This window comes from Lepidochelys kempii, chromosome 3, assembly GCF_965140265.1.
Source record: "Lepidochelys kempii isolate rLepKem1 chromosome 3, rLepKem1.hap2, whole genome shotgun sequence".
Classification (NCBI taxonomy): domain Eukaryota; kingdom Metazoa; phylum Chordata; order Testudines; family Cheloniidae; genus Lepidochelys; species Lepidochelys kempii.
The window spans coordinates 168,841,617-168,867,780 of NC_133258.1; the positions used below are offsets into that span (position 1 = coordinate 168,841,617).

The 26,164-nt window shown below is 37.7% G+C and overlaps 1 protein-coding gene across 5 annotated transcripts in view; it reads left to right on the top strand.

Moving 5' to 3' along the window:
• UBR2 (ubiquitin protein ligase E3 component n-recognin 2) overlaps positions 1 to 25,733 on the top strand; it is a 106,150-nt gene extending 80,417 nt beyond the window's left edge. For 3 of the 5 annotated variants that reach the window (XM_073339013.1, XM_073339011.1, XM_073339014.1), the window contains 17 exons: positions 1,973 to 2,066; positions 3,576 to 3,737; positions 7,562 to 7,659; positions 8,184 to 8,259; positions 10,243 to 10,391; positions 10,513 to 10,568; positions 11,058 to 11,154; positions 13,755 to 13,822; positions 14,505 to 14,640; positions 15,269 to 15,359; positions 15,976 to 16,106; positions 17,773 to 17,881; positions 18,142 to 18,198; positions 20,290 to 20,367; positions 20,735 to 20,905; positions 21,733 to 21,834; positions 23,270 to 25,733. In XM_073339013.1, coding sequence (XP_073195114.1) covers positions 1,973 to 2,066; positions 3,576 to 3,737; positions 7,562 to 7,659; positions 8,184 to 8,259; positions 10,243 to 10,391; positions 10,513 to 10,568; positions 11,058 to 11,154; positions 13,755 to 13,822; positions 14,505 to 14,640; positions 15,269 to 15,359; positions 15,976 to 16,106; positions 17,773 to 17,881; positions 18,142 to 18,198; positions 20,290 to 20,367; positions 20,735 to 20,905; positions 21,733 to 21,834; positions 23,270 to 23,411 — 1,817 coding nt within the window. In that variant the 3' untranslated portion in view covers positions 23,412 to 25,733. Of the gene's footprint in view, positions 1 to 9; positions 92 to 1,972; positions 2,067 to 3,575; positions 3,738 to 7,561; positions 7,660 to 8,183; positions 8,260 to 10,200; positions 10,392 to 10,512; positions 10,569 to 11,057; positions 11,155 to 13,754; positions 13,823 to 14,504; positions 14,641 to 15,268; positions 15,360 to 15,975; positions 16,107 to 17,772; positions 17,882 to 18,141; positions 18,199 to 20,289; positions 20,368 to 20,734; positions 20,906 to 21,732; positions 21,835 to 23,269 lie in introns of those variants that run through there. The other 2 variants (XM_073339015.1, XM_073339016.1) reach the window with 2 other exon arrangements.
• The last annotated feature ends 431 nt before the right edge of the window (positions 25,734 to 26,164 follow it).

Here is a 26,164-nt window from a genome sequence, read left to right on the forward strand (position 1 = left end):
TTTACGTAGAGACTATCCAGTTTGCCCAATGTACATGGCAGAGGGACATTGCTGGCACATGATGGCATATATCACATTGGTGGATGTGCAGGTGAACGAGCCTCTGATAGTGTGGCTGATGTGATTAGGCCCTATGATGGTGTCCCCCTGAATAGATATGTGGGCACAGTTGGCAGCGGGCTTTGTTGCAAGGATAGGTTCCTGGGTTAGTGGTTCTGTTGTGTGGTGTGTGGTTGCTGGTGAGTATTTGCTTCAGGTTGGGGGGCTGTCTGTAGGCAAGGACTGGCCTGTCTCCCAAGATTTGTGAGAGTGATGGGTCATCCTTCAGGATAGGTTGTAGATCCTTGATAATACGTTGGAGGGGTTTTAGTTGGGGGCTGAAGGTGACGGCTAGTGGCGTTCTGTTATTTTCTTTGTTGGGCCTGTCCTGTAGTAGGTGACTTCTGGGTACTCTTCTGGCTCTGTCAGTCTGTTTCTATAGGACAGGCCCAACAAAGAAAATAACAGAACACCACTAGCCGTCACCTTCAGCCCCCAGCTAAAATCTCTCCAACGCATTATCAAGGATCTACAACCTATCCTCACTGTACTTTCCACTTTATGCATCCAATGAAGTGAGCTGTAGCTCACGAAAGCTTATGCTCAAATAAATTGGTTAGTCTCTAAGGTGCCACAAGTACTCCTCTTCTTTTTGCCGATTATTGGTGTAACTTGAAGCCTGATAGTGCAAGATCTAGCAAAAATACCCCACATTCTGGTAGGCAAAATAAATAAATGAATGAAATAAAATATGCTATAATAAATTAAGAGGCAGTGCTGATATCTAGCTACAGTGGCAAATGGAGCTGCCTGCCCCAGTGTTTCAAATAGACCTTTCGCTATGCATGAGGAGGCTTGTTAGGAGCAGAATTACCAGCTCAGCTTCACAGTTGCCTCAGCCAATGAAACTCCTATAGTTTTCTGCTTGAGGATGTCTGCAGTGCAGGTGGGAGCGAGTTGCACAGCCTGCCTATACAGACTCATTAGCAGGGTCCAGGCTAGCATGCTAAAAGTATAAATGTGAATGTTCCTGCTTTGGCCTTCAAACTCACTTTATCCTCTAGGCTTGAGAGCTTGAACTGGAATGTCCCACGTTGATGTTTTTAGTGTGCTAATGCTAGCTCCCACCTGCAGCATAGACATGCCATCAGAGTCTCCCAATTCTCCCCCATTTATGCCCTCCTCAGAAATCACTCTGGGCCATAACCTCTCACTACACTGAGGATATATTTTTAGTACATATATCAGTTCTATACCTGGATTTATGTTAAACATTTGGCAGCAGTCAGTTCATTTAATGTGCATAGGTGACACATGCCTTAATAATCTGTGTAAAATATTTCTCAGTACAGGGTTTTTTTTCCTTGTTAGATTCTTTTTGGTAGAGAAACTCAGAAAAAACACTTTGGTTTCAAGACTTTTCTGGTACAGCTAATTTTTGGTTGGTTGGGATTGCTTCATCCTAAATATTCTCTGTTTATATTACGTGTATACAAATACACAACATTTTTCTGTACTATACCTCTCTATTCCACTTACAGAAGATGAATAATTTTCTGTAGGCCTGATTCCCCTCCCCTCCCCCCCAGGGGTCCTGAGCACCCAAAATTCCAGTTAAACTGAATGGGTGCTGCTGGTGTTCAGTGCCTCTGAAATTCAGGGCCTGTTTGATGATTTCATCTTTAGTAACTAATTATTATGTATTTATAACTGAGCCTTTAAACGGTGTTTCAAATGACCTAGCTAAAAAGTATATTTGTAGGGATTGGTAGTATGCTTTAAATTGACTTTCTCAAAGGACTAGTAAAAAGGTGATTTTTTTAATAACATTTAATAAAGCATGTAAATGACAAATGTAAATATTTTAATGTCAGAAATAAATATCTGTTTATTATAGAAAGATTTAAATGCAAAATTGTTTGTTTTTACACAGAAAAATATGACCCATTATTCATGCATCCAGAGCTGTCATGTGGAACACACACGGGTAGCTGTGGACATATTATGCACGCTCACTGTTGGCAAAGGTAATTGCCATGTTTAGAGTTAATAGAAGTGAACTTTATTTTAAACTAGACATAAATGATCCAATCCTTCTCCCACTAATACCAGTTGGAGTCTTAACGTTTACTTCAGTGGAAGGATTAGATGTCAAATACATAATTTAAAATAAAGGCTGTTATAGACCAGTAAAGATATCTAAGATACAAAAGAGAGAACCCATTATAGCTAAATTGCAAACAAGATTTATTAGAAATGATAGTTTAGCATCTGTCATCTTGATATTTTGTCATATAGAGGAGGAATTTATGTGCATGTTGTTAATACTAAAAAAAATTAGTTTACAACTTAACGGTTTTTAAATTTGAGTGGATAAAAGTTTAAATAATGTCTGTAGAAGCCAGAAGGGCTTACCTTCATATGTAAATAGTACTTGTATAATGCTAGGATATTCCCATAATATTAAATATGCATCCTGAAATGATCAGTTCTTTACAGCCATTGCTAAATTTTAATGTTTAAAAAAATGTTTGAATTCTTGCTTAATCTGGAGTTGAGCAAATAATTTGCAGAGAATAACTTATTTGTTCAATATAGCCTTTTCTTCTGCTTGTAGGATGTCCGTATTTCCTTGAATTTGTTCTTTAATTTGCTAGACTGCTATTTTAGCTGGTACGTCTTAATGCAAGTATTCAGTAGTTGAGCTTCATTAATTTGTTGATTAGTCACAAGTCTTTAAGGCATTGCTTCTGCTTCCTGATTAGAACACAGTTTATGATCAGGAAAAGAGCTTGTAGAATAGTGGAAGTTGGCAGTATGTAAGGGCTTGTCTACACTTGGAAATTTAGTAAAAGAGCTATTCTGGAATATTTATTTCACTATAAGCTCCCATATGGACACATTCTCTTATTTTGGAATAAATTCCCGTTTCTCATTTAGCTTAATCTACTTCCCAAGTGGCTTAACATCAATATTTGTTTCTTCTTCTCTGAGCAAGCAGACTCCCACCCTGCACTCAGGATTGAGTTCTATGTTTGGAATTTTGATTCTTTAGTTCTGGAACACTTATTACTGCATAAAACTTTGTCTTGGTACTTTGGTTTCCCTGGCAATGGCCAACAAAACTGGGAACAGAGAACAAATTTTCATAAAGAGAAGGAAGAGGCACTATTTATTGCTAAAAAAATTTTTTTTTTCTGAATAAACCTGAAGCCAAGGATTCTCCCCAAAGCCTTCTTCTTACAGTCTATTTCAAACTTACTTAAAAAAAAAAAATCTAGAAAATCCTGATTTTTAAACCTGAAAAGAATCTTACTTTGTGATTTGAGGTCCATTGCACTAATATTTTTGGTTGAAAAATTAGCTAGAGCTAGCAATTCATAATATTTGATCAACAAGAATGTAATTTTCATATCCAATATTTGTATTTTAGATAATGTTCTTACATGAGCATGAAAAAAATGTCAATACATATTGATTCATACATTAAAATACTATTTTACTGACAAACATTAATATATTATTGTTTTCTAAAGGTATTTTGATGCTGTTCAAGCAAAGGAGCAACGAAGACAACAGAGATTACGTGTGCATACAAGTTATGATGTAGAAAATGGTGAATTCCTTTGCCCTCTTTGTGAATGTTTAAGCAACACTGTTGTTCCTCTGCTTCCTCCACCAAGAGGTTTATTTAACAGGTCAGTTTGCTTTTATAAGCATCCTTGTTAACTATGGAAAAAGCCCCCTCTTAAATCTGTGTAATCTAAAGAATCAGGGCACAATTCTGCACATGCCTGTTATCAGAGCTACACATAAGATGAGATGGTAAATGTTTGCAGAGTTGGGAGGTGCATGTGTACTTCTACCAAATTTTAAAATGCTTTGCTGTCAGTGAAACTAGAATGTGAATTAAACACAGTCAATGGACTACAGAATTGCCAACTCGCTTTGGTATAGAGAGTCTTGTGATATTTTTTTAAAAGTTGCTCATCTCAGGGACAGCAGTTTTTGTCATGTGAAAATCCTGAGCTTTTCAAAATTTTCACCATTTCCCATTATTTTAATAATCTGAAACTAGAACGAGGTTGCCCTCAGTCAAGATAGCTGCCTCTTATGCTTTGTGGTTTGGAAATTACGAGAGTATAGAGGGATAGGGAAATGAGGATAATTTTGTGAGGATAGAGGAATGTGTGGAGGGCAGAGAGGAAGATTGGTAGGAATCACGAATATAGAGTGGCAGGAAGGGTGACTGATTGGAGTCAGCAGGAGAGGAAAGGGCTGGAAAGAAATTGAAGGACTGTAAAGGGAGAATGGGAAAGGAAGGAAAAATCAGAGAGGAAGGTGAGTGTTGGGGGAAAGGTGGGTGTAGAAAGGAAAGACTAGCTGCTTCTGCACACCAGGGAGTGGAGTTTTCCCTCCAACTACCAGGGAAGGAGATGCTCTCATTACTGTGTGTGTGTATTTTTGTGTACGTGCAAGGTTGAATTTTCCACTTAATATGATCTCACATGCACTAAGGATTTTCCTCAGTCAGAAAGCAGACCTCCAAAACAACTTGAATTTATTCTTGTTAAATCATATGTACCAATTCCATTATTTTGGTGGGTAGGGCATCGTGGCTTCTTGCTTTAATTATTTTGGTAAGAACTTCAAATACCTTTGGACATAGGTGCCCTGTACATAAATTTATTACAAGTTTTAAACATTAAATATTTGTCAACCATGTGGCAGGGCTCACTTGCTCTTGCCTCTGCTCAAGTCCATGAACAGCTCAGAGACCTTTTTGCTGATAAAACACCCGGTGCAGTTTATTTACAATATTAGGTTCCACCATCCTTATACAATATATAGCCTTACTCCTATAGTCAAGGGAGCCCTCTTCTCCTTAGGCAAGCAGAGGAGAGTGATCCTCCACTTGCGTCTCCACTTCCATCTTGTGCCTCTTGTATCATCTGTGTAATGGCTTAATTAGCCTCTTAGTTCTCCTCAACCCATCAATTAGGCACAGCTTTTCTTAATAAGATCTCTTCTAGAGTAATTAATTAGAGTTGCAGTGACCAGAGTGCTGGCTCACCTGTTGGTGCCCAGCACCCTGTCACAAACCTACAATTCTTAAGGTCTTTGTAGATAGTACAGAAACTTTGTGGTCTGCTAAGTTGTTATAAGTTACTAATAATAGTAACTGACGGCATCAATGTGCCTCTGTATGATAAAACTAAATCTTGCATTAGTGCTGTGGAAGAACATAAGAATGGCCATACTGGGTCAGACCAAAGGTCCATCCAGCCCAGGATCCTGTCTACCGACCGTGGCCAATGCCAGGTGCCCCAGAGGGAGTGAACCTAACAGGTAATGATCAAGTGATCTCTCGCCTGCCATCCATCTCCACCCTCTGACAAACAGAAGCTAGGGACACCGTTCCTTACCCATCCTGGCTAATAGCCATTAATGGACTTAACCTCCATGAATTTATTCAGTTCTCTTTTAAACCCTGTTATAGTCCTAGCCTTCTTCACAACCTCTCCAGGCAAGACGTTCCACAGGTTGACTGTGTGCTGAGTGAAGAAGAACTTCCTTTTATTTGTTTTAAACTTGCTACCCATTAATTTCATTTGGTGGCCCCTAGTTCTTATGGGAACAAGTAAATAACTTTTCCTTATTCACTTTCTCCACACCACTCATGATTTTATATACCTCTATTATATCCCTCCTTAGTCTCCTCTTTTCCAAGCTGAAAAGTCCTAACCTCTTTAATCTCTCCTCATCTGGGACCCGTTTCAAACCCCTAATCATTTTAGTTGCCAGTATATCTTTTCTGAGATGAGGGGACCACATCTGTACGCAGTATTCAAGATATGGGCGTACCATGGATTTATATAAGGGCAATAAGATATTCTCCATCTTATTCTCTATCCCTTTTTTAATGATTCTTAACATCCCGTTTGCTTTTTTGACTGCCATTGCACATTGCATTGACGTCTTCGGAGAACTATCCACGATGACTCCAAGATCTTTCTCCTGATTAGTTGCAGCTAAATTAACCCCTATCATATTGTATGTATAGTTGGGGTTATTTTTTACATTTATCCACATTAAATTTCATTTGCCATTTTGTTGCCCAATCACTTATTTTTGTGAGATCTTTTTGAAGTTCTTCACAGTCTGCTTTGGTCTTAACTATTTTGACCAGATCTTAGCTATCAGTGGAACACATGAATACAGTTTTCTTCAGTATGTCTGTTTCTGTTGTAGTGTACTGTCTCCACGTAACAATGAATTGTCTAGTTTCTCCAGGTCGAATATTGTCAAAGCAGATAAAACTAAAAAGATTAAGGGTGACTTTTTTGTAGATTACTGTACTGCTTATCTGTTAGCCTTTGTAATAGTTTTGTGACCATGGGAAAAAAAAATATTTACATACAGTCACTTTTATTCAAAGACATTTCATAAAGCAAGTTCTCTTTGTGAAATCCATAAATATTTTATTGTTTTGGTCATTATCTATTGAAAATTTCTATTGCCTGCATAGACGCACATATAAATTCAAAACTCTCTTCAGTAACCCAAGTTCTGGAATATAATAAACATTTTTAATGGTATCCTGATAAATTTTAGATTGGGTTCATAGGAAAGATATTTAATGTAAAAGATCTGTGTAGCACAGTGGCACATGGCAGAACCTGTAGTTGAGTAAACATCAATCATTATCAGATTAAGAGGTCAGAGCTGCATTAAAGAGATTTGCTCTGCCAGAGTAGAATCCACCACACGCAAACTGTCATGTGGATTAGTTGTCGTCCGTCCCCCTCCTTGAATGCTGTCTTATTTCTCATGGCAAGTACATTTTACAGGGGCAGTGACAAAACTATCTCCACACAACTTGAAACAGAGACTTTTATGGTTAAGTATTTACTAATTGTAACATGGGTCAAAAGTCATATTTGCAACCCAAAAAAATTACCAATAATTCAAACATGAAATTTGATTCTGTTGAAACTAAAATCTTTATGGAGACCTTAAGGCCTCAGGATTTGTGAATTTCTGTTATCCCTGTTGATGATAATATACAGATAGCTATATCAAACACTTCATTCAAAGTACTATCACAGTGAGTTGGTCTTCTGAATGAGGGGGTAGGAGATTTTAGCAAATGTGTAAGATGCACCACTGTAGAATATAGGAAAAGTAAGAGTAGTACTTTACATGGTAAATCCGAGTAATCTATAAAATATGCACACGTACCAGATATTCTATGGAACAGTGGAGCAGGACTGTGTTTCAGTTTAAAAAAAAAAAAAAAAGTCATGATGGCATATTGTGATGGTTTATTGCATTTTGAAGTATAATTATGGTTTACACCCCTCTTCTCCCATAATCTTAATATCTGATTTTTTTCTCAAACTTTGTGCTCAACCTTTCATAGGAGAAATTATGCAAATTATTTTTTTCAGAAAGAGAACAATAATATATATTCTGAAATAGTTTAATTTTTAAAGAATGTCTGTATTCTGTCTTTTGACAGCTTGGATTTTTCAGACCAACCAAATCTAGCTCAATGGATGAGAACAATATCCCAGCAAATCAAAGCATTATATATACTTCGCGATGAAGAAACTGCTCGTAAGTCTGAAGATCTAATATTATATATTCTGAAGTATGGAAATGTTGTTGTCACTGAAAAGAGACTCGGCAAATTGTCACTTAGACATGGAGGTTTTACCTTCTGGTATTTTATTTAAATCCAGATCAGGTTGATAGTCTCTCTGAAAGTTCTCATTGGATAACTGCTCCTATGTGAATTGACTTTGTTGGTCTCCAGTTAGTTCTTAATGTACCAGTTCCATATGTCACAACTGATCTAGCTGGCGACCATGTTTGCAGTCTCAGTACTGAAGCCAAGAATTGCATGGCAATGAGGGTTGAATTAACACTTTCCATACAGCTGGTCTTTCTGTAGTGCAGCTGAGATGATGCTGGCAAAAAAATGTGGTGAAGTTACATCGCCACTGCCCATGTTATAATTATTCTGAGGAATTCTGAACTTTAGTTTCCAATGTTGTCAGTCTGCAACTTTCATGAGCAGTAAAATTCACAAATAGATAAAATAATATAATTACAGAGTTTATTGGACTTTTTTTATACAGATAATTCTTGTGGTAACTCAGAAAAAATGGATGAGCTACAACTACCTAAAGGATTTAGGCCAGACTTCCAACCAAAGTATGTATTTCATCTTTAAAAATTATTCATACCTTTATGTTATAGCAGGGATATAGGCAGAGGTGCAAGTAAGCCGGTACTCCCCGGTACAGCGTACCGGCATGAGCCGGTGCACCGTACTGAGGCAGCCCAGCTTCCCCGGGGGCAATTTAAAGGGCCTGGGGCTCCCAGCAGTGGCTGGAGCCCCAGGCCCTTTAAATTGCCTCCAGAGCCCTGCTGCTAGAGCCCTGGGGTAGCGGCTGCAGGGCTCCAGCGGCTATTTAAAAGGCCCGGAGCTCCCCTGCTTCTACCACCCCAGCCCTTTAAATAGCCACCAGAGCCCTGCCGCTGCTACTCCGGGGCCATTTAAAGGGCCGAGGCAGTAGAAGAGGGGAGCCCTGGGCCCTTTAAATAGCCCCCGGAACTCTGGGCTGCTGCAGCTACTCTGGGGGAGGGGCGTGCACTTACCTTTCAGGGTGGGCTGGGGCTGGCTCTGACCCCTTCTGCCCTAGACCCAGCCCCTTCTGGGGGCCAGACCTGGCCCCAGCGTACCAGTAAGTCACCCCTGGATATAGGTCTAAAACTGGGGTATATTTGTGTGCTATAGTGCTTCAGCTGAATAAGCTAAAGAACTCTGAATCACACTTCCATTAGAGGAGCTGAGCTTATGTTGAGAATTTGGCCATTGTACACCACTACTTTTGCACTACAGTCAATCCTCGATTTACATGGTAGTTATGTTACCTAAAAAAACACTGTGCAAATAAAATCGCATTAAAAAAATACCGAGTGTCTATGGGACATAAGGGTTTTGGTTCCAGGCTCACAAGATGACCTCTCTAATTTATACACTACAGTACTACAGGTTTTATTAAATATTTTTAATGAAATTTAAACTTATTACAGTACAGATACTAACCTTTACTGATGTGGAAGATGAACTTGATACAGTATCAGCATCATGTTGTTGAAGTCAGAAGTCTGAGTTTTTTGTTTATCTGGGGTGTCTGGGGCGGCTGGGGAGTGTGGAGCAGTGGGGTGGGCCTTGACTTTGAGTGGGTGGGCAATGATGAGGGCGGTGGAGGGGAGGCAGGAGGGATGGGGCAGGAAGGGTGGGGCTGCCTCCACTCACCTCCTCCAGCTGGCCTTGTGGGGGTCCATAGACATTCTGGCAAGGGGCCCCCCAGGCACGCCCCTGGGATAGGGGGTTGGAGTGTGGCAGCTTGCACTGCTACGCCTACCCGCCTGGAGCTCCTGCCAGAGCATGGGATCAGGGGCTTGCCCTGCTCCGGCCGCCCAGCGCTTCTGCTGGAGAACAGGATCAGGGACTTGCCCCCTCCACCAGCCTGTCGCTCCTGCCAGAGAACGGGGTCAGGAGCTTGGCTCACCTGGTGCTCCTGCTGGAGAGCGGGGTTGGGGGCACACCTTGCTTGGGCTGCCCGGCGCTCCTGCCGGGGAGTGGGGTCAGGGGCACGCTCCGTTCAGGCCACCTGGCGCTCCTGCTTGGGAGCAGGGTCGGGAACATGCCCTGCTCCGCCCGGCTGGAATGCCAGGCAGGTGGAGTGGGGTAAGCCCCCCTGCCCTGACTCTTTTTTAATGGGAAAGTAAATTAAAAATTCTGCCCTCAAATTGGCACATATTACTCCCATTAGAGTCTTAAAGATATTCTACCCAGTTGTGTTGAGGGCAAAGTCTGGGTAGTGCTGTACAAATATGTAAAATTCCAGTCTAATCCAGACAACCAAAAAATTGATTACTGCATTGCATGGCACAAACTGTTTAAAATAGCATAAAGTGCCAAGTCTTTCTTCCAGTATTCACACAAATGCCACTATTTAGTTAGTAGACTACTTTGCTTGAGTCAGGTAAGCAGGACATGGTCCAAAAGATCTGTCAACTTTGTATAAATCAGAGCATTCAGATATTATGCTTCCACTTGATGTTTAATTTGCCTATTTTCAGAATAGACTTTTAATGCCAATCAACCAATATCTCTCATCTCAGGAGTCTTTATTCTGAAAGCATTAAAGAGATGCTGACAACATTTGGTACTGCAACATATAAAGTGGGACTGAAGGTGCATCCCAATGAACAAGATCTGCGTGTACCCATAATGTGCTGGGGTAGCTGTGCTTACACAATACAGACTATAGGTAACATTTTGTTTGTAGTAACAACTACTGTGTGTTGGCAAGAGGCTTTTTATTTATTTAACTTTATTTATTTTTTATTTAAATTTACAGCTCTGAAACTTTTTTTTTTTGCCTTCTGCAGAAAGAATTTTAGCTGATGAAGATAAACCATTATTTGGTCATTTACCTTGCCGACAGGTAGGATCAAATAGCAGCCTCCGTTCTGAATCACTGGGTTGTCTTTTTTTTAATCCAGAGTGCCAAAATTGTAGCCTGAAATTATTGGAGAGTTTCATTTTAACTTGGGTTACACCCTTTTCTCTACTGATATCTGATATATTAACTTGAAACAAATGTAAAATATAATTAAGTTGTTTTTCTTCATGAATGCTAAGTATAATAGGCTTGGGTTTGTCTCGTCATAATGACAGTCAAAGCAGGGAGCTTTGAGATTGTAACTGTGTTCTGTAAATCTGTTTACACGTGTGCACACACACACACTGATATCTTTATTACATTGAATTTTTGGCATAATCTATATCTCTCAAAATTATGTGGTAAAGACTAGCTACCTATCTAGAGTAATGTACTATATAGATTATAAAGGCATCATTTTATTCCATCTTGAAGACCTTAATTGTGGTGATTAGTTTGGGGTTGTGTGGTTTTTTTTTGGTTTTTTTTTAGGATGACTGCCTTACTTCATTAACAAGATTTGCAGCAGCACATTGGACAGTTTCATCTCTTTCGGCAGTACAGGGTCACTTTTGTAGGCTCTTTGCATGTAAGTTCAATACATTATACTAATTATTTTTGCATAATAAGTACAGCCACTGGTAAAGCTGACAAAAATTAGCTTACAGCAAGCAATATGATTATTTGAGAAACTATATAAGAAGATAAAACCCTGAAGAAACTTTAAAAGCTGTGAGACTTGCAAACGTTCTTTTTTATCTAAAATTTACATGATTTAACATTAATTTGATAAGAACATTTATTTCTGGCATACTTATTGTTACTGTGAATGCACGAATCAAGTTTCAAAAATACACTACAGGAAAGTAAATTTACAGAATCCCTATTGTGGAATGGACTGATGGTGGTTTTTCTTTGTGACCCAGATTTTTTTAACTATTGTTAACAATATTTTAAGTAATTTGGATCAATAATGCTGAGATTTCTCAGTATTAGAACTCGGGGGTGTTTTAGTTTGAGTAGCTGGAAAGCATAGCTTTTGATACTGGCTGAAAAAAAAATCTAATGTAATTACATTGTGTTAACTTGAAAACTATTTGAATTAAACTATCATAAAGCCCTAAGCTTGAAATGTTTGTGGAAATAGATGAGCAGTCTTAGACATCCCAACACTTGAGATCTAAGTCATCTGAAATAGAATATAATAAATAAGATATATTAGCCTGATTATTAGAGATTGTGCTGCTCAGCACCTTTGAAAATCAAGCCAATATCTATACCTTTGTATAAATACATGTATGCTATAAACAGTATATTTCTTGATGAAAAGAACAACACTGTCAAGAATTAAGTAATGTCAATGTCAATAGAACCCCAATGTAAAATTTAAAGCTGTATTAGTTTAACTTACCTTTTTTTTTTTCTTCAAGTTACTTAAGTCCTTGTAAGATGAGATAAGTGACAGTAATAATAATCATCAGTAAAGCAACAATTACTTTAACACAAGGTTATTAGATGGGATGGCTTGTAGGGTCTGCACTATACAAAAAGTGCTGTTTTCAGACAATGTTGAGATTCATATATACTCTGAAGCTATTAATAGAATCAATAGAAGTGGATCAGTTGCTGACATCTGCAGTACTAAAGCCAACAGTGAACACTTGCAGTACTAAATCTCTGATAGAAACTGGGGGAAAAAATTATCATAGGTGTTTATGAGTTTGTTGAATTTACCAAAACACTAGCACTTGTAATCTGAAGGTATTGGAATCATCACAGTAGTAAATTGTTCTCAAATAACAATAGCTGTTTAAATTTGCCTAAGCATTCTTCAGTTATTAAGGGAAGATTAAGTGCTCTGGAAACAGTAAATCACCTCTTCACTTGGAGTATTTGCAGCGGTCAACATAAAAATATTCTCAGGTGTGGTGGCTTACATTACTGTACAGTTTGTGACTAAGATTTTTATTATGCTCTTCATCTGGATTTTTCTATCTGGGGTAACGATGTTCAGAGGGAATGCTTTGTGATATTTTTCTTTGGATGTTGCTTTAAATAGTAGATGGTTGTATCTTCAAGGAGGTTGGTTTTTTGTTTTGGTTTTAAATGGAGGTACTCTCCATGCAAAATGGGTGATCTATTATTGCATGGAGTGCTTGATTTATGTTTACTGTATGCTTGCTATTCTAAGTTTACATTTGCACATGGTACGCTAAAAAAAAACCAAACGTACTGTTTTGTTAGTTGCATTATTATTCCACTGGTTACATTTATTTAAAGTAAAATTTAAAACTATGGGAAGCACTAGTGCCAAATCAAAGCAGGGGTTTAAACCAAGGCTCATATTAAGCTGACTCTCAGCCATGTACATATCAACTGCTATCCTATTTTCCAAAATCAAAGCTTTGTCTTTGCTACAGACTCACTCAAAAAAAAAAAAATCTCAAAAATGTGATCTCAGCTGGAACAACAGCTCTGAGAGGTGTCACTTTCCCCATTCATCTCAGTGAGGTGTTGTCATCACTGGGCTTCTGAGTTGATTTAAATTTTAGCATGGTAATTAATTTGTCTTATAAAATAGGAGAGAAGATTCACAGATCTACACAATTTCTGTGAGTAAGGTCTCATTTTTGGTGCCATAAGTGGAGATAACACCACTTATTTATTTTTCCCTCATTAAGAAGGAGCCAACCCCAAAGAGCACTGCAGAGATTATGGACATATTGAAGCCCAGAGAGGGGAACCAGGCTCAAGTAGCCCAGCAGAGTTCAGAGAGCTGCATAATATCATATTTTAAATGTCTGCATAATCTACAGTGAGCAGTGTCTCATTTTGGTAACTCGCATGGGCAGAGCTTGGGAGAGTACCACCACTTTTTCTATTGCAGTTCCAGTTGTAACCAAAAGAAAAATCAGAACAGAATGTACTATACAGTTTTATACAAATTATTTTGTTCTTATCTCATTTTGGTGAAATATAAAGTTTGGAAACTAGAATAGAACCTGCTCCAGCAGTGTGCATAAGTTCTTGAATTAATTTATTCCTAGCCAAAAACGGAAAGAACTTGTGAGTAGACACTTAAAACATTTAACACACAATTAAGATTGCTATAGTCTATTCTGTAGCAAAAATCAGTGCCAATTCTCTTTGTTGTGTAATTAATACATTTTTTGTTTTTTATATATTCAGCACTGGTGCCTAATGAAAAAAATGGAAATCTTCCATGCATACTTGATATTGACATGTTTCATTTATTGGTAAGTTTTTCATAATGAATACACCTACACCTTTGGTCCTATAGATTACATCTACACTGCAAAAAAACATGGGGCAGTGAGTCTCAAAACCTGGGTCAAATGAGAGCGTGTGAGCCCTATGATTCTATGGGGCTAAAAATTGCAGCGTAGACATTCCTGCTCAGGCTGGAATCCAGCTCTGAGATCCTCACCGGGTTTCAGAGTCCAGGCTCCAGCCCAAGCAGGAACATCTACACTGCTACTTTTAGCCCTGTACTCTAAGCCTGAGTCAGTTGACCCAGGCTCTGAGACTCGCACTGCTGGGCTTTTTGCAGTGTAGATGTACCCTTAAGCATCTTTTATATATCAAAGCTGCAGTTATATATTTTCTGCATAACCACAAGAGTTTCGAGGAAAATGTATGGCAAGTTACGATTCTTTCTCACAGATGTTTAAACTTAATATTTTTTGCTATATTACAGTTTATTCTCTGACTTGGGAAAAAGGGCAGGGAACCCTGCATTATTTGACAGTTATCCCTATGACACATGAAGGAATGGGATAACTGGCATTAAAATTAGTCTCATCGAGTGTCCTGCAGCACAAAGGATGACATCAAGAAAAAACTTACTTATTCTTGAGGCTGTGGCAGAGAAGGGGAAGATATTCATTCTCTTATACTTTCTATTTTTTTCTATTACAGGTAAGCTTGGTGCTCTCTTTTCCTGCCATATACTGTCAGGATTTTTCAGGGGTTAGTCTTGGCACTGGAGATCTTCACATCTTCCATCTTGTCACAATGGCACACATAGTGCAAATTTTACTTACTTCATCAACAGGTAATGCCTCCGTTTTTTGTTTCACTATAAATTTTTCTTTTAATGAACACTAAGGCCGGGTCTACACTTGAAAGTATAGCTATGTTGCTATTTCATACAAGCAAAGAACCCTTAGTGCTAATTAAAATCTATCAGTCACAAATCATACACCCCCATCAGCATAACTGTGCTGGCAAAAGATTACGGCGCAGGCTGGGTTTAAACTTTTGTTTCCCAAAGAAAATAATCTGTGCTTACTAAAGAAAGGAATTAATGCATCCTGCTTTTAGTACTCATGTAACAAGAGGGTCTGGATATGGTATATTGTGCAAAAAAGATCTGTTCTGTGTGACATTGGCAGCCATTCCTGATCCCTGGGAGGAGACAAAACAATCTTTTCCTTGTTTTCTAATGGGGTATTTCTCTTGTTTGTTCTTGGCCTTCTTGTCAACATTTGGTTTGTCATTATTTTAAATGTTTGATACCGATGATAATATAGCCAGGTCTTTAATGCTTCATTTATAAACATCTGTAGTATTCAGAGCTTCACCTCCTCTCTCAACTATTTCTAAAAAAGATTTGTCCATTAAAAATTAAGTGATTTCTAGGTTTAGAATTGTACCTGATTTATTTTTTCTTTGATCTTCAGAAGAAAATGGCATGGACCAAGAAAACCCTAATGGTGAAGAAGAAGTAGCAGTGCTTACTTTGTATAAATTTCTTTGCCAGCATACAGGAAGGTAAAATTATAGTCTCTAGTTTACACAACCATTGTTTGGTGGTGGGACCAGCAGAGAATCTGTAACACCATATAAAGGCTGAATTTGATGTACTGATGCTGTTAAGAGAATCATATTTTAAATTAAAAAGTTCTTACACCTTGTGTGCTACCAATTAATCCTGGTTCATGATTAACTGAAAAAAGTCACATGACAAATCAGAAAATTTCTGTAATTTACCTCTTTAGAGTTCAGTAATATTGGACTATAGAATAGAATAATTTTGATCAGCCATTTGGCATACATAAATAAATCTTGATAGGTTGCAGATGAGTTCCAAGAACTTATTTACTTCTTAGCCACTCAGCCTCTCCCAAATTTTTGATTCCTTATTGTGTTATCTATTGAAATTTAGAGATTCATAAAAAATATTTATCTTCCCATTAGTGTTAGCTTCAAAGTAAACACTCTTTACCTGACATTTGTTTTAGCCAAAGTCAAAAACTGCTCAATATGAAGTATGGCCTAACTTTTATTAAACATATTGTTGTTTAGCTCAGCAGCTTTGTATTAGCTCTATTTTTTACTTACACACACACTCTCTCTCTCTCACTAATTTTATTCATTCTGTTTTAAGTGCCTTGAAAGAAATGTCCTCAGGCTGGCATCTGTGCAGGAGTATAAAAGCTGGAATTATGCCTTTCCTGAGATGCTCTGCTTTGTTTTTCCATTATTTAAATGGAGTCCCAGCACCATCAGAAATTCAAGGTAATGTCCATTTATTGCTAGATGTACAGGGACAGCTTTGTAAATGGCATGGAAAAAAATGATTTAAATGCCAATGAAAATAAACCACATTAAACTGTCCTTTCTGTAGTAGGTGAAATTAATACTTATTAATAATTAATATTATAAAAGTATAATTAATGCTAATTAATAATGCTGACTTATTACTGATTCAGGACTGTATCTGCACAAAACTGCAAAGCAACAGAAAAGGTTTTTTAGTTTTTGAAAAGTCACTTTTTAATTAAAAATAGGCAAAAACCAAACAATTTTGCACTGTTGTATCTTTGTGTTTCAAAATAATATAGGACACGAAATTGATATTCTAGCGGTTAAAAGGAAGTAAAGGCTCATTGCTTGTTTGAAATCTCATCTTTATTACCTTGAGCATTCTTCTCGTACGAGACCTGCTCCTGCTCCCTTTGACTTCAGTGAGATTAGCAGCAGGCCCTTAATTTTGAATTAATCTTCAAAAGTGAGAGTGTTACACTATATTTACACTACAGTTGAATTCGTGATAGCAACAACCGTAGCTGAGTTCCAGCTATGGTTCAGATAGGATTTAGATATAAGTCTGGAGGTGTTAGTCATAATCAAAAAGAAAAGGCACATATGAACACATACTACTCTCGGTTCCCCATATTTAAAATTGAATTATTTGATATTTTAGTTCTGAATTAAAATTAAAGTCAGTATTTTTTTTCATATAGGCTATTATCAAGACTAGCTCTTGCTGTGTAACATTTCCTTGAGTTATGGCCCCTCGACAAAATGTTGAAACGAGTAAAGGATACTTTTATTGGACTGTATGCAAGACTTTGAGTGAAAAACACTCCCTTCTTCCCTGAACTTCTGTTTTACATAGCTGGGCTTTCCAGTTTTTTCACAGTCTGGACCACATCTTAACTGGGAGCTCATTTCATGAGCCATAACTGGCACTAACTTGCAACCTTATTTGCACTGCCATTGCTTGTGCTATATCTGTTTTGTGAATAAACAGAGAACTTCAGACTCCAGGACTTTCAATCTGGCACCTCTGACCAGCCTTAAATTCACAACACATCTTAACATGGAGTGTGTGGGGGGAAAAGTCACCCTTTTACATTATAATTAAGGCTATAAGTATGTCACGGAGGTTGCGGAAGTCAGAGAATCTGTGACTTCCAGAGACCACTGCAACACTGGGGCCCCGGAGTTCCCCAGCTGCCACCACCAGTGGGGGATTCTCCCTCCGCCCCCCAGCTCCCAACCCTGCAGGGTGGTGGGGGATCCCCCGGAGATCCCCAGCCACCCCCTCCCCGGGGGTGGGGGATCCCTCCGGAGCATCTTTGGGGGTGGGGGATCCCTCCCAGCCACTGGGCAGGGGTGGAGGGCTGCAGCTCCATGCTGCTGCATGCAGTGGGGCATGGTGCTGGACCCTCCTCCCTCTCCCTTTTTTCAGGGATGTTTTTAGTAAAAGTCAGGGACAGGTCATGGCTTCCATGAATTTTTGTTTATTGCCTGTGACCTGTCCAAGACTTTTACTAAAATTATCCATGACAAAATTATAGGCTTAATTATAATCCCCAATTAGGGTTGTGTTTTATTTGCTGTTGGTGATATCTTCCAAATGCAACTATTTATTGTCTGTCTTTTTCTGCATTTACAGTAACTGGGGCAAGCCAGTTTGAACATTTATGTAGCTATCTTTCCTTGCCAAACAACCTCATTTGCCTTTTTCAAGAAAATAGCAAAATTATGAACACATTAGTAGAAAGGTATGAAACTTTATTCTTTAATTCTAACATAAAGTATGCTGCCCCAGAAATTTAGTGTAAATATTTTCCCAGTAATGCATATATTTGGAAATGAAAGATGAATGTATTTTAAAAATTACCTGTAAAATACAGAAGTTTTTGGAAGAAGTCTTTTGGGATGGAAAGTATATTAAATAGATCTATATTTTTTACTTGTTAGTAGTTGTTCCTCTATAATATTATTTAATGAAGACTAAATGGCATCTTTTTTTCTCTTGAAGTTGGTGTAGTAACAATGAAGTAAAAAGGTACCTGGAAGGCAAAAGACAAGCCATAAGGTGAGTATGGAGGGATTTTAGGATGGGGGAGAAAAGTTTTGGGTTTTTTTGTTGTTTTTTTCCCCCCTCTGTAACTAAATGTAGCAATTTTTCCTGTACTTGGTCTGTCAATAAAGTAACTTACAAAAATACAGCTTCAAAATGCAATTGAAAAGCATAGCTAGAGGAAGAACCAAGATATATTTAATTATCTGTAAGGAGAGTGAAATACTGTTTAAATTCAGAGATTCTGTGAAGCTTATAATGATCTGTTCTGGATATCTCATTTAACCTCCTACATAACACTCAGGCCATAGAATTTCATTCAGAAGTTTCTGCATCAAGCCCATAACTACTGGTTGAGCTCCAGCATATCAGTTTGAAAGACATTATTAAAACTTACATTGTGTAGAACAGTGGTTCTCAACCTATTTACCTTTGCGGGCTGCATGTGCAGCTCTCTGTGGGCCGCATCCGCACAATATATATACTACAGTAGAAGCTGTGTTATCTGGCACTTTACCAACTGGAAAGCTGTAGAAACTGGCATTTCTGATATCCATTAAAAGTCTGGTTGGTGCAGGGCAAACAGACTCCCCGCCTGGCTCCACGTGGCTCCCCGGAAGCGGTGACATGTCCCTGCTACTCCCTAGGTGGAGGAACAGCTATGCGGGCTCTGTGCGCTGCCCCCGCACCAAGCACTGGCTCCTCAGCTCCCATTGGCCAGGAACCGCAGCCAATGGGAACTGCCAAGGCGGCACTTGTGGGTGGAGGCAGCGCACAGAGCTGCCTGGCCACGCTTCCACCTAGGAGCAGCAGGGACATGTCACTGCTTGTGGGGAGCCGCCCAAGCTGAGCGCCACCTGGATCCGGCACCCCAAAACCCCTCCCAAAGCCTGTACCCTGCACCCCATCCCGTGCCCCATCCCCTGAGCCCCATCCCACACCCAGACCCCACCCTCCCACCCCGTTGGTAAGTATAATGCTTAGTTAACTGGAATTTTTGACTTAGCGGCACCCCCCAGGCCCTCACATGCCGGATAACAAAGCTTTTACTGTACCTGTATGGCCCTGAGGATGTCACGTGGGCCACAGCTCTTCGCTGATCAGGCCGCTAGTGGGCCGCAGGTTGAGACCACTGGGGTAGAATCTGAAGGGAAAATATGAAGGTCTTGACATGAATACTCATGATTTCCCAATTACATAAATATTCAGTGTTAGTGTTTGTGTAATGAAAAAAAGAAACACAAATTTACTCCTTGTAGCAGAAGTCTCTTGGATTAGAGAGTGGCTGTTTTCAAAACAATATTAGTTGTATCAGAGACTTGCTTACAATATTCTGATCCTTTAGCAGGAGAAATGTTCATATAATCCTATCGTGTATCAGGTTGAAACACTGTCTAAAGTATGTAAATGAAAGAATATATAATTCTTGGACTTTTCTTGAGCCATACAGGAAAAATAATAAAAATATGACTCCATGCAAACCAAATCTAGTGTGTTTCAGTTATGGGATGTTGGAGTCCTATTTGGTACATCAGTTTATGAGGCTTATCACATCAAGCTGAAAATGTGCTGCTGTTTAACTATTCACATGGGCAGAGAGGAAGAAAACTAAGGCTTGTGAGTAGTGCTATGAAACAGCAAATGGAACAGTATCAAGTAAGGGCTTATTTATGTGGTGAGGTAATACACTCAAGAAGGGTGTGATATCTAAAGTGCACTGACTTGTGCATTAATTGGTCTGTGTAAACCCTGTTGATGCACCCTAGAAGTTCATTAGTGTCCTTTAACATAGCACTGGGATGAATGTGGTTCCAGCATGCCTCCACCAATACTTATTAGGTAATCATATAAATTGTTCTATGATTTAATATAAAATCAGTGTAATATTTAAAGAAATGTGTGTTCACAGTAATTTTTATATCAAATTTCTTACCCCTATATGCCATTTTAATGTATTGTCATAGATGCAGAGACTGGTGTAAGATATGGAAGACAAAATTGAGTGACTTACATAAGATTGTTACTGAGGTAACACTTGGGAAAATATGAGTTTGCAATGATTGCGTCCACTGTTTGTTAAACATTTGATTGTTTGTTTCATTTTAGCTATGCAAGAGAATCTAACAAATTAATAGACCTTCCAGATGATTACAGCTGCCTCATTAATCAAGCATCTAATTTCTCGTAAGTTTTTTATGCAGTTATGATGGTGAGCGTTAAAAGCCACTTGTTGCTTTTGATGAACGGAAAAATCTTCTAGCATGAGAGCCTTGAAAAGATTGTTTAGAAAATCATAAAGTAAATGGCATATGTTCACTGCCATCTTTTCCACTAATGTGCCTTATCTTCATTACTTATTTAAATGAAACATAAACTAAAAGGTTTGGGTGGGGGGAGGTATTAGAATCTGTAACTTCATTTAACTGGGGAAGTTTCCAGAATAAATTTGAATCTATTGATTACCATTTAAAGTACTGAGCTATAACTCCATAGTAAAGATTTAACTGTATTCACCTACCTGTATGGATTTTTTTTGTTTGCTTATGCAAAGGTGTCCAAAATCAGGTGGTGATAAAAGCAGAGCACCAACATTGTGCCTTGTATGTGGGACCATGCTATGCTCTCAGAGTTACTGTTGTCAAACAGAGTTAGAAGGGGAAGATGTTGGAGCCTGTACTGCACATACATATACATGTGGTTCTGGAGTGGGTATATTTCTCAGGTAAGGACTTCATTGTATCTAAATTTTATTAGTAGGGTACATGTTGTACATGAGCATGAAGTGAATATTTCCATAAATGTGACTGTTGTACTGTACGTAAAGACAATTATGTTCATAAAAAATAAGTTAATTAATAGTTGCACAAAAAATAGAGGTTTTTTTATCCTCATTGCACTTCAGAATTTTTAGGAGCTTTTATCTTTGAGGGAATAAGATCTCTTACAAGGTTCAAAGCTGAGCAGAAAAAGGATGTGTTCCATGTATTGTGTAACAGTTCATGGAAATAAATGAAATGATCATGGTAAACGTTCTATTTTTTCAGAAATCATGAAAATAACTTTGGTGTAAAACTTAGCTCTTAATTAATTTCACAGGAATAAAACTGTGGCATCAGATTATAATAATTCTCCCATCTGCTGACACAACAATACATGTGCATTGAAGGATTAGACCACACAACTTGTTTCAGGTTTTTCATAAACATTTGTTAATGAGAAGCCAATTTATTTATTTATTTTATTTTTGCAGTGTTAAGTAGCTTCTAAACAGATTAGTTCAGGCATGCTGATATTTATGCTGTAACAGATAAAATGTGGAACAACATTTTGTTTGTACTATTTTATTACGTATATACTATACACATGGCATGGGAGGGATTACAAATATTTTTGAATGGTACTTACATTTTAATTCCACGGTATGTGGAGATTATATAGAATCACAGATACATGTGTGAGTTGCAAGAAGCTAATGTTCGTGAAAATACCTGAAATGTGGTCACATCACAAAGTTCATGACTAAAATGTCCTATGTGTCTCTCTGTGCAGAGTACGAGAATGTCAAGTGCTATTTTTAGCTGGAAAAACAAAGGGCTGCTTTTATGCTCCTCCCTATCTTGATGACTATGGAGAAACAGACCAGGGACTCAGGTACATTTTCTAAAGAATGTTTTAAAATATTCATTGAAACACTTTTTTTTACTCTCAAAAGCAGTTGGTTCATATAATAAGCTTAGTTATGTATTAAATAATTTATAACTAAGCTGCTAAAGTTGGGCAATAATGTAGTTGTGTGCTGCAGTAATGTCTAAAACAAACCTTTAAAAAAATATTTACTTTGTTAGAAACATCTGATGAGAAATAATTTACCTGGTATAAAGAGGTTTCCTGAAGGGTAAAATCTTGAATAATGTCTCTGCATCTCTGAGGTTCCATAGACAATACAACTGACAAATATATATCCTACTTTTTATGCATAATTTGTTTATTAAATATAGTTAATTATGTATATATGTCTATATCAGATGAAAATCTCCTGTTGCAAGTTGACTTTATGTAGGTCTGCATGCTGGTTTCTGTGCTGAAGCCTTTAATCTTAGGGGGAGGAGGTAGCTTAGACTTCAGTAGCATTTATTCTTACTGGCTTTATAGGCAATGGAACCAGATCCTTCCAAATGGTCAGAATCATAAAGTGTAAGCTGGTGGTGGCATACAAAAATTGTTCAAAGCTCACTTCTATATTGCCCGAATCCTGGTGCTGCTTTGTACTTGCTGTTCCCCCAGCCCAGGAGCTGCTTGTAACTTATGCCAGCATTTAACAGTCACAGGGAACTAGAACAGGCCAAGTTTTGTGTGTCATGAGGGTGGGTCGTCCCCCTCCCCGACCCTCCCCAATTCTGTATCAGTGTCACCTTTTGTCCACAATGCTGGCAGGAGATGAGTTGAATAGTGTATTGGCCCATGCATTGTCTAGTACAGTCCTGCAGGGTCATTCTTGCCTGGGTCGGATAAATTAAGCTTGTGCTATACCACTGGTGTTATTTGACCATATAGTGGCACCTGACAATTTGATCCTCTATTTCCACTGGCTTCAGAGGGGAACATGCCTCACCTAAGCAGTTTTCTCAAAGTTTGCCATAATATGTACCTCACCTATAACCAGATCGTCCAAATATAGTGGGGTTGAGAAGCATGCTATGGTTGTCTCTCCTTAACTTCTTCTGCCTTTATAGATTATTTTTTCTCCAATATGCCTCCTACTGTGGGGGAGCATATGGCCCCAAACTAAGTTAGTATCTCTCCTCATCTTGAAGAGATGACATGTATCTACACAAATGTAAAGGGCTGTCATTTTTAATGATGCTCATTACGCAAGATGAAAATTTTGTCTGTAGAGCGTCAAATGAAATACTACAGGATCAAGTTACTTTGGCATCAACTCTCAGTGCAATTTTTGCAACAAAATATTATATATACAGTAACATTAAAAGATTATGTAAGTGTTTTGTGTATTATTTGTGAGTACATAAGTGCTCTATAAGACTTCACAGTTGTTAGTTTCCTGATAAATGTATTTTTTTTTCAGGCGTGGGAATCCCTTACACCTGTGCAAAGAACGGTTTAAAAAGATTCAAAAACTCTGGCAACAGCACAGTATCACAGAAGAAATTGGACACGCACAAGAAGCAAATCAAACACTAGTTGGCATTGATTGGCAGCATTTATAATTGGTTATCATCTGAAGACTGGAACTTTATTTATGATGATTTTTGTAACCCAGTAAATTTTTCAAATAAAAGAGGGATTAGGAAAAAATTTTTGAGGAAAATAAAGACACAATTCCAGTCCTTCTATTTAACCTTTGTTTTCCAGTTTATTTTGTAAAGATCCTGGTTACAATAACCATGTAAACTTTTTTCTATGTAAGCAGGTTTTACTAGTAGTATTATTTGCACTGTGCTTCCTTCACATGAAACCTCTTGGGGTATAGAACCTGGGCAAATGAACTTAAGTTTCTGGGTCAAAAGAATGACTCTTCTTGGAAATCTGACTCTGATTTTTCTAATGAACTGCAAGAGGGAAAAAAACTGCTGACATGGAGACTAGATTAAGCACAATTATTGATTGTGTTTTGCCCTTTGCTAGTAATCTGAGCCGGTTTACTTTATTTATTATTCTGCATTTTAATACTTAAACTGTGTACATGCAATGGAATAAAGTAAGGATGAAAATAATGTAGCAAATGGATGTATCTGTCTGCATCAGTGGATAACTCTTAAACTCGGTGTATTTAAAATTTATTTTTTAATTCGTATTCTTGCAGATTTTTTTGCCTTCCAGTTGATTTTCTTTTTACTAAAAGAACTAACACTAGCTTATAAGTAAAACAATTTAATTTAAAGCTATTTCTGAAGCATTGCACTCCTTACACCTATTGTGTGGTTTGCAATTTGAATATAGTAGGGAAACCCTTTCATTTTTCATGATGTGATTGTTTTCCCAAATTTAAAGGGTTGACGTGTTTTAGAACATATCTTAAGGCAATTGGCAATATATTAAAAAAAAGTTACATTTTTCTTCATTTTTGACTTCCATCTTTAAAGGAGCAAATCCCACCTACATCTTATTGCAGTTTACTAATTTCAGGTCTTCAAATAGAAACTCTCAGACAAAAATGAACCATTTTCCTCTGCATATGAAGGACATCAGTCACAGAGCATTTGTTTACTCCTGTTCATTTCCTTTTAGTTGTACCATCAAGTACATTTACTTTCTGACATAGTAGACACTTGACTAAAGCTCTGTAAAGATGTTTGTCTATAGTATATTTTATAAATATATTTTCTATATCTGCACAGATTTTGCACTTGGTATGTAGGTGCCTGATGGTATAGTTGTATGTAGTAAATGCAATGTTAGACCCCCAAGAAATCTCAAAATGACATGCTTTCTGATAAAAAATCCATAATCTTAATGCCTTCCAAGTTTTTGGTAAATTATTAAAACAATTTATTTACATAGTCCTGAGTTTTAATAATCAAAGTGATTCTTTTACTCAGGCTTGCTTTTGATTTCCTCTTCAGCCCAGACAAGCAATCCTTTCAGTGGCTGCTGTCTTTATTTACAATAGGTTTGATTGGGTTGTTTGTATTTTTACAGATTTAATGTTTCAGAATAATTCTGTATATGTCACAGTGTACAGGACAATTCTCCACAGGCTCAGAAATAGTCTTGAATTAAGATGTAGACAATACAAAATAGAGAAACTGAACAATTATCAACTCCTATTTCTTAAGGCTGGTATTAGATACGACATTCTTGTCTGTAACGGCTCTTTGATCTTCATATATACACCTCACTTTTTTATAAGAAAGCTGCAAAATCTGCAGGAAGAAAATCAGCATTAATGTTCCGTCAGTCTACCCTTCCTCTCCTTAGTTATATATCAACTTCTTGCTGTGCATGTCATAAAAGAATTTTCTTCTTCTGCAACACTATTCTTTTTACTGAAAGGCTTGCTGCTTCTGCTTTATTCCTCCTGTCTAGGGAACTTAGTTAAAATTGCATTAAAAAAATCAGTTTTATCATGGGTATATATATTCCAGAAATAACAAAATGGTATCTGCCACAATTCATTACACTGACAGATTTTCTGGGTAAATCAAAATATTGATAGAAGGCATTTTTCTCATTTTTCTGAGATGCAGAGGGTTGAATGGATTGATGGAATTATGGCTGCAAAAAATAGCAAAGTAAACAATTTATCCTGTTTTCTGTAAGATTAGTCATTCTTAACAATCTGTTTTCTTTTCTGATTTGTTTTGCATGTATTTATGTTCACTGTAGAAATATTTATATAACATGGTTTCAGTATCAGGGAAGAAATACCTGTAATAAATTGGCTATAACTTTAATATCTGTGGACTACTTGTAAAATTTGGAATGTATCATATGTAAAAAAAAAAAAAAAAAAGAGAGAGAGAGAAAAAAAGTTGGAAGTATCAAAATAAATGCTTTCGGTGTTGACATTAAATACTTTTATAATCTTTTATTTATTTTTAGAAAAAGTTTTTTGCTGAACTTTGGAATTGTTACCTTTGATTACCTTGTTGCTCCGTAGTGTTAATCACAGGATAAGAAAAATACCTGGATATGCAACACCTGCAATTCCCTGACTAAAAATTTAAGCTGATTATAATATTAGTGTCAGTTACTTTAGTTAACTAACCCTGTCTTGACCTCTACCAAAAAGTCTGATCATCATTTAGCAGACATACATTTTTTAAAGAGCTGATTAGTAAACACAATTTAAACTCACTCGGAAGTAAATCAAATGGGGCAAACAAAGCCTGCTATTTCTTTCCCCAGGAGGTAGGATGTTGCCTTTTCTGTTGCAAACTACTATGTACGTAATTTTGTTTTGTTTAGAACTCAGGTCTATCCGTCCTTTGTGCTTCATTCATAGCTGTCCAGAGGTCTG